This window comes from Petaurus breviceps, unplaced genomic scaffold (genome assembly GCF_028583685.1).
Source record: "Petaurus breviceps papuanus isolate PSGF00001 unplaced genomic scaffold, PetGlider_PUasm1.0 118, whole genome shotgun sequence".
NCBI lineage: Eukaryota > Metazoa > Chordata > Mammalia > Diprotodontia > Petauridae > Petaurus > Petaurus breviceps.
In genome coordinates this window covers 24,835,999-24,844,887 of record NW_027185616.1, presented here as the reverse complement: position 1 = coordinate 24,844,887, position 8,889 = coordinate 24,835,999, and the positions used below count along the sequence as shown (strand labels likewise).

The 8,889-nt window shown below is 39.1% G+C and overlaps 1 protein-coding gene across 1 annotated transcript in view; it reads right to left on the bottom strand.

The window, feature by feature from the left end:
• TMC1 (transmembrane channel like 1) overlaps positions 1 to 8,889 on the bottom strand; it is a 151,415-nt gene that overhangs the window by 122,581 nt on the left and 19,945 nt on the right. The window contains exon 4 of the mRNA XM_069087161.1: positions 7,730 to 7,858. Within this exon, the coding sequence (XP_068943262.1) occupies positions 7,730 to 7,858 (129 nt within the window). The remainder of the gene's footprint in view (positions 1 to 7,729; positions 7,859 to 8,889) is intronic.

Sequence of the window (8,889 nt, the reverse complement as noted above, 5' to 3'; positions counted from 1 at the left end):
GAGAGAGAGAGAGAGAGAGGGAGAGACAGAGAGACAGAGAGAGACAGGGAGAGAGAGAGAGACAGAGAGAGAGGGAGAGAAAGACAGACAGAGACAAAGAGACAGAGAAAGAAGATCAATGAAGATCATTTTTTGCTTATTAGATATTTACTGAGTAAATACATTTTTGAAAATAAAGAGAAAAAGAAGTTTTGGTAATGAGTTGAAGAAGGTGGGCCCCTTGGTCTTTCAGTGGTTATACAAAGTGACTTCCAAATACTGTAAATGGCAGCAACCCCACCAGATTCCTGGCCCCTTCTCTCACACATCCTGACTATATAATGTGCTTTTATACACTGTATTATAAATACCTAACTTTAAAATTTGGTCATGTTTGGTATAGCATTATCTGGTTTGCTGTAGAGCACAGAGCACCATTCATTTGTAGTTCCTTGTCACTGATGGGTGGTGAAAGAAAATCTATCTGTTTGCCTTGGGTTGTGAATCTATAAATATAGAACTGAGTATGGTTCAGGTGGAGAAGGATAAAGACTATTATTCAGCAATCCTGGGGAGAATATACTGGTTATTCCTATAATTCTGTTTTCACTCAAAGTGTGCCCCAGGATAATAGAAAAAAAAAGATCCCCAGTACAACCCATACTAAATTTCAAACATAACAAAATGTGCAAGTAGGCTGGAATGCTGGATCTCCACATCTAGCAAGCCAGTTTATAACATTTTATGCCTCTACATGAGCATATACAAGCAGGCAATCCCCCAACTTGCAAATGGATTCTGTTCCAAATGCTAATTTATGTCTCTTTTGGGGAATTTGGAACAAAGTTTCCCATAGAAAGCATATAATAATTAGTGGCTTGATTCCCAGACTAGCTTACAAAAGCCTATTTAACCCATAATGTTAGAATCTTAGAGTTAGAAGGATGTTAGAGATTGTCCTGACTTCCTTTCCCCTCGTTTTATTATTTTCAATTTTTAAATTTAAAGATAGTTTTTTAAATACTGGGCTTTGCTATCTCACCCAGGCTAAAAAGACAGGGGCCACTCATAGCCGGATTCCATTCTGCTCTGCAGGGAGTTTTGACTTGTTCTAATTCTGACATGAGCTGGTTCTCCTCTCTTCAGCAACCCCATGGCAAGCCCTTCTGGGGCTCACTATATTAATGTCAAACAGTGAAAAGATCAGATTGACATAGCCCCCTGCAGTTCAGAACTCCTGAGCTCAAAAGCTCCAAAAGCCTCAGCCTCTCTAGTAGTAGGGATTATACACATGTGTTCCACTGTATTACAGATAAGGAAACTCAGGCCCATGGAAATTGAGTGATTCGTCCAAAGTCACACAGCTCACCGAACCTGGAGTAGGGCATAGGTCTTCTAATACCTAGTTCAGCTCTCTGGTTCTAATTCTATTATTTTACCTCTAGTATTCATTAAACACTTTAGCAGCATGGTGTAATGAAAAGCAAATTGGCCTTGAGGTCAGGAAACCTGGGTTCAAAGTCCTCCTGAAACACACTGGCTATATGACCCTGGGTAAGTAACTTATTTTTCTCTAACCCTAAGTAGACTTTGACATGGCTGATCACTGTCTCACATTTCTCTCTAGGTTTTCATGATCTACCTCTCTTGGTTCTCTCCTTGTATTTGCCTTTGCAGCTCCTTTGCTGAATCTTCATCTAGATCACACTCTGAGTATCCCTCCAAGGCTATCTCTTGGTGCTTTTTTCCATCTTTATACTGTCTAATTTAGTGATCTTTTCCATGGGTTCAAATATCATCTCAATGCACCTGGTTCCCACAGAAGAAAAACCAAGAAAAAGTCAATTTCAAAGGTAGAAACAATACTAGACAACTGAATGGATATGGGGAGATGAGAGAGTGAGGCGTTGAGGGTGACGCCTGGGCTGTAAACCTGGGGGACAGATTGGGTATGTGAAGAAAGGGAGAGTGAGGAGTCAAAGATGATCAAAAGGTGTCCTTGTGATTGGAAGAATGGTGGTGTCCTTGATAATAACAGGAAAGTTAGGAAGGGGGAAGAGTTTTAGGGAAAAGATGATGAACTCTTTATTGGACATACTAAGTGGAAGATAGCTATGGGACATTCACTTTGAGCTGTACAAAAGACAAGTTGGCATTCCAGTACTGAAGGTAAGGACAGACGGGAGTTTCGTTGTTTCTGCCTTTGAAATATCCCTAATGTATGTCCCTTTCTGTCTTGTAACACTGTCAACAGGCTGGTACAGGTCCTTACCACCTCATGCCTGGACTATGGCAAAAGACTGCCAGTTATTCTTCCTATCTCATCTCTCCTCATTGCAGGCTATCCTCTATTCAGCTATCAGATTGAGCTTCTGAAAGCACAGGTATAACCAAGTCATCACCTGTGGGGTAAACTATAGTGGCTTCCTATTACCTCCAGGATCAATGAGAAAATCCTGTTTAGCTTTTAAAACCTTTTTAAATCTCTCTCCTTTCTGCCTTTCCAGTCTCCGTACTTTACATATTTTGTGGTCCAGTGACATTGGGCTCCTTACTGTCCCTCACACATTATGCCCCATTCCTTAACTGCGCATTTCCACCTCCTGTCCCTCACGTCTAGAATGCTCTCCCTCCTCATCTGTCTCCTGGTTTCTCTAGCTTGCTTCAAGTATCAGCTAAAGTCCCACCTTCTTCAAGATTTCCCAGTGCTTCTTAATCTTAGTGCTTTCCTTCTAAGATTATCACCAATCCATCTTGAGTATATCTTGTTGGTACATGGTTGTTTGCAGGTTGTCTCCCTTGTTAGACTGTGAGCTCCCTGGGAGCAGATCCTGCCTTTTTCCTCTCTCTACATCTCCAGCAATTACCACAGAGCCTGGCACACCATAGACTGCAGATGCTTGCTCATTTGCTGATTGACTCACTGCATCTCTTGTACATGTCCTTTTAGCTCTATTCACACAACTACCACCCTCAAATGGGCTCTTATCATCACTCACATGGACTACTCCAATAGCCTTTTATTTACTTTCCCTGCCTTGAGTCTTGCCCTATTACAAGCCATCATCCACTTGACTGCTAAAGTAATTGATTTTCTTAAAGTACAGACCTGCCATTTCACTCTCCCCCCTGACCCCCACTCCATAATCTCTACTGATTCCCTATTAACCTCAAGGAATAAAGACAAAATCCTCTGATTGGCATTTAAAGTCCTTCACAAACAGAGCCCATTCTTTCTTCCCAGTTCACTCACTCAAACCCTCTTTTATCCAGCTACGTTGTCCTATGTACTGTTCCTTCACATAACTCTCCATCTCCCAATGATGACTCTGCACTGGCTGCTCATCCTCCCACCCCCACCCTTTGGACTGCTCTCCCTGCTTACCTCTGCCTCTTAGCCTCACCAGATTTCTTTAAGGCCAGTTCAAATTCTTCCTTATGCAGGAGGTCTTTCCCAGTCCTCCTCCCTCAGCCTAAACACACATAATGCCTTTCCCTATGAGACTACTTCCCATCTATTCTGTGTCTCTCTGTCTCTGTCTCTGTCCATCTCTCTACAAACACACACACATGCATTTTATGTATAGTTATTTACATGTTGTATTCTATAGAATGTGAAGTCCTTTGTATCCTCAACCTTTACTTCAGTGCTTGGCACATAGTAGGTCCTTCATAAATGCTTGTTGACTGATTGACAACCTCTCAGAACTCTAAACCTCTCTCTAAAAACAAAGAAGGTAGTTTCCTTATTGTGGAGCAGTTAAGTAGCATCGAACTTGAAACAAGGAAGTTCAAAGTCCAGAGACTTATTAGTTATATGACCCTGGAAGAGTCAGTTAACCTTCATTAATCTCAGTTTCCTCATCTGTAAAATGTAGTCACAAGGTTTTTGTGAATATCCACTGTTAACACATACATAGAATTTTCTAATCCTTTTTTTTTTTTGCTTTTTGGAGGGCATTTGGGGTTAAGTGACTTGCCTAAGGTCACACGGCTAGTTTTTGTTGTTAAGTGTCTGAGGCTGGATTTGAACTCAGGCCCTCCTGACCCCAGGGCCGGTGCTCTCTTCACTGTGCCACCTAGCTGCCCCGCATTTTCTAATTCTTAAAGCAAGTTAGCTAGTATATGTGTGTGTATGTGTATGTGCACATACATATTCCAGATGAGGAAATGGGGTGATTATATGCTTATATATATAAACATATATTTATATATATACAACAGCTATCATTATTATTATTCCTCATCTGGTCGTTCCCTTTATCAATGAAATCACACAGGTACACTCCCTATTCCTTGTGACTAATCAGTATTTATAACATTGTTAGAGTGGGAAAATTAGTCCACTGGCATGATAGAGAAAAAAGAACATATAAAATCTCCTTCCCCATTTCTTAAGGATGGTTCATAGTGCTTTGACAATATCAAGTCATACGCCACAATGAGTATCTAGAGGTCAGGGCAGCTGTTACTGTATAGGACGTGATTTGGTCAACATCCTCCCATTTTATGCTTTGCCTGATGTTGACACTCAGAGGAGCAGTTATCTCTGTGGTTGTGCCTATCAGAGAATCTCGTATGCTCTTAAAATATGCCTAGCACACACTTATTAAAGGAGAATCTCAAAGCTTTCTTTTCCTCTATGCGGTCAAAAGTTTTTTTTCTGTAATCAACATATAATACAAACAGCCATGTCTTGTATTCTCCACACTAATTATGTGACCAGGAAGATGAGAACTTTTTTTTCTTTATTTTTCCTGTAGAAAATTGTTTATGAAAGCCTGCCCATTCCTTTCTCATATTTGCATCAGATGCACCCCCTAGACATGAATAGAACACTCATAAACTTTTTTTAGACATAGAAAAGTGGACATAGGGGTTAGTAGGGGTTGCTGTGTTCTTCTCAGTTGCTCAGAGGAGGGGGATATAATACGACCTGTGATCTCCACTCTTTTAGAATCTCCTCTGAGATATTTTAAAATGGAACCCCAATTACTTAAAAAAAATTTTGACTCCAACATGGAATTTCAGTATTTCAGGTACTGTTGATCTTCCTACCCTCATCTCAATAATAATAGATAGCATTTATATAGTAGTTAAAAGTTGAAAACCTGGGGCAGCTAGGTGGTGCGGTGAATAGAGCACCAGCCCTGAAGTCAGGAGGACCTGAGTTCAAATGCAGCCTCAGACAATTGACACACAAACTAGCTGTGTGACCTTGGCCAAGTCACTTAACCCCAAAATTGAGAACCTGCTATGTATATATATATATATATATATATTGTCTCATACTCATTCACAATAACCCTTTTGAGATAGATGCTACTATTATCCCCATTTACAGATGAGGAAACTGAGGCAGACAGAGGTTCTGTTATGTGACTTGTCCAGGGTCACAAAGCTATAAGTATCTGAGATAGGATTTGAACTCTGGACTTTCTGACAATGGTAATATCAACAATAACAGATATCATAATAAGGAAAAAGTTTGAGGTACTGTGAGAGTTACTAAAATATCACGCAGACATGATGTGAGCACATGCTGTTGGAAAAATGGTTCAATAGATTTGCTTGACATAGGGTTGCCACACACCTTCAATTTGCAAAAAGCACAAGATCTGCAAAGCACAATAAAGCAAAGCAAAATAAAATGAATTATGCCTGTGTAACATATCAGATATTAAGGAGGTAGAATACAAATTTAGTGACTCAAATAATGAGAATGTATCTTTAAAGAAAAACTTGTAAATCTGTTTCATTTGACATGTCTTTTTCTTTGTAGAAGGGGGATGGCAAGATAATTGAGGTTAAGTGACTTGCCCAAAGTCACACAGCTGGTGTCAAGTGTCTGAGACCAGATTTGAACTCAGGTCCTCTTGAATCTAGAACTAGTGTTCTATTCACTGTACCACCTAGCTACCTCCTTGACATCTCTCAAATTCTACCTAAAAATATATTGGGGGATGACCTAGCATCACTGGATCTGATTTCTGAGGAGATATTCCAAAAATATTCTTTCATCATTGTAGTTTTTAATAGTTGAAAATGAGATTGTATTCTAAATAAAAGCTGCCTTCAACTTTTTTTTTTTTGGTAAGGCAATCAAAGTTAAGTGACTTGCTTAGAGTCACACAGCTCGTAAATGTCAAGGAACTAAGACAAATTTGAATTCAGGTCCTCCTGACTCCAGGATTCATGGTCTATCCACTGAGTCACCTAGCTGACTACTGCCACCCCCCATCCCTTTTTTTTGCCTTTAACTTTTGGATCACTATGCTTTGTAAAGAGATCAAGTGTTTCCTGCTTGAATTGGTTCTTGGATTCTTTTGGTTTCCTGAGTATGGCAACTATTTTGTATTTGTTAAACTTCTCCAGGAACTACAAGTAATCAAAGTCCCTTCATTTATTTCCCATTTTTAGAATCAAAATCAGTTTGAAGAGATCATTCTGGATCTGTAGTAATTTCACTGAGTGTCATCTTCTCCTCATTCTACTTTCTGGTTTTGAACTTTGCTCTAACCAGTTAATAATCTGACCACAGACAAATATTTTGGTAACCAGTCATTTCCTCTCTATTAATATTTGATGGGGTTCATTTTCTGTAATGTTAGGGGAAGGGTTTTCTGATAAAGAGCCAGCATGGCTTCATCAGAAACAGGTACTGCTAGGTAGGACTAACTTCATTTCCTTTTCTTTGGTAAGGCAAAGAAGTCATAGACTTGGGGTATAAAATGCTACATACATTTTCAGACACTGTCAATGTATTTATTTTTTTGATTGACTATGCATATGTTACAAGGGAGGGCTCCTATTAGGGAGTAGGGAGAAGGTTGCTTAATGGGTAGCAATAGACATTTTTTAAAAAGAATATTGAAAATATTTTGAAAATACTTGCAAAGCACCACCTAACTGCCTCCATTTAGCCAAAGGATCCTAGATTTTGAACTAGAGATGAGCTCAGAGAACATTTAGTAGACCTCATTTTATAGATTAAGAAACTGAGGTGAAACAACTTGTCCCCATCACAAAGTAGTAAATGACAGAATTGGGATTTGAACTCAGGTCTTACAAATCCCAGCTTAGTCCACTGAGTGAAAAAAGAAGCTTGGTGTAAAAGAAAAAATCAAGGAATACTTCTTGATCCCTCATGTTGGGGGAAAGGTTTGAGGGGGACATTGGAGGTGGGGGGAGGAGAGTCTACCCTATACCTTTCACCAACCAACTATTTCTATATATAATATATCATAAACCAAGAGGCTATAACTTGGTTATGCATACTTTTGCATATTAGACCTACAGGGACATGTGAATCTTTATAGTCATAGAGTACTGTTGGCCTGAAGCTATCATCCTGTAAACATGAAATTGGAATTCTGCTTTTGGTTCTAGTTTAAAGGATAGTCATTTGTTAACCACCCGATGCTTTAATGAGAATTGCAAGATGTTCTATTGCCTGGAGCTGGGATCTATCGGAGATGCAAGTATACAAGTCGAATACCCATATTAAATGCAACATTATTATCTCACAGGATTAAACAAAAATGAAGCATCAGTTCAGAAGAATGATTGAAGTTAACAGTAGATGGGTCCACATGCCCCTAATTAACTAATTTGCTAATAGCTGTTTCTTATTTAGAGATTTTCGCTCACATTCTTCTTAGCCGTGTAGTGTAGAATAGAACATATTCAAGAGCTTTTAGCAAATAAATATCAGGATTTTTCCCCCTCTAATTATGAAAAAAATGCATACTTTAGAACTTGGATCTTCTTTTCCATCTTCCATGGTTGACACTTGACTGTAGCGATGACTTGCCTTTTTTCATCTAACTCTGCCTTCATTCTCTCCAGTTCCTCTTCATCAATTTCATCATCTTCATCTCTTTAAGGGAGGAAGAAAGCATAAGGTTAACAGACAGATCCTAAACTTGACTCCGTTTCCAAATGTAAAAAAGGCTGATATCATTGCAACAAATATTCCATCCAATGTCCTTGACTTGGAAAATTGAATATAGTACTTTAATCACCAAGTTCTATTACTTGTATTTTCAGCTTTAGCTTCAAATTTAAAAAACAATTACACTTAAACATTAATTTCTTTTTTTTTCCAGGGGGAAGGCAGGGCAATTGGGGTTAAATGACTTGCCCGAGGTTACACAGTTAGTGTGTGAAGTGTCTGAAGCCGAATTTGAACTCAGGTCCTCCTGACTCCAGGGCTGGTGCTCTACTCACTGTGCCACCTAGCTGCCCCAATTTCTTTTTTCTTAATAGTCTTAAGTTCTGAAACTGAGTTCTTTTCTAGATAGGCATAGAACTAGACCTTTGGGAGAAAAGGGATATATGGAGTTTTGAGGGATTCAAGAGAACAATAAAAAGGTAAACAGGAAAGTGAAATCACAAGGGATTTTAACCAGGTTGACATTCCTACTTGGGAAGATGATATTTGTAACTCATAAGACTGTTCTCATTATTAGTATAGTTAAGAAGGATTATATATAGACAGAGGACACAAGTATGAGTTGAATACGAAGGGACAATATCTAAAAAATAAAAAAAAAATTGAAAGAGAGGGGCGGCTAGGTGGGGCAGTGAGTAAAACACCGGCCCTGGAGTCAGGAGGACTTGAGTTCAGATCTGGCCTCAGACACTTAACACTTACTAGCTGTGTGACCTTGGGCAAGTTGCTTAACCCCAATTGCCCTCCAAAAGGCAAAAAATAAAAATAAAAAAAACAAAAAAAATGAAAGCGATTGAAAGGGAGAAGTAGAATGGGGTAAATTATCTCACCTAAAAGAGGCAAGAAAAAGCTTTTACAATGGAGTGGAAGAGAGGGGAGGTGAGAGGGAGGGAGTGAACCTTACTCTCATCAGAATTAATAGCTCAAAGAGGGAATAACATATACACTCGATTGGG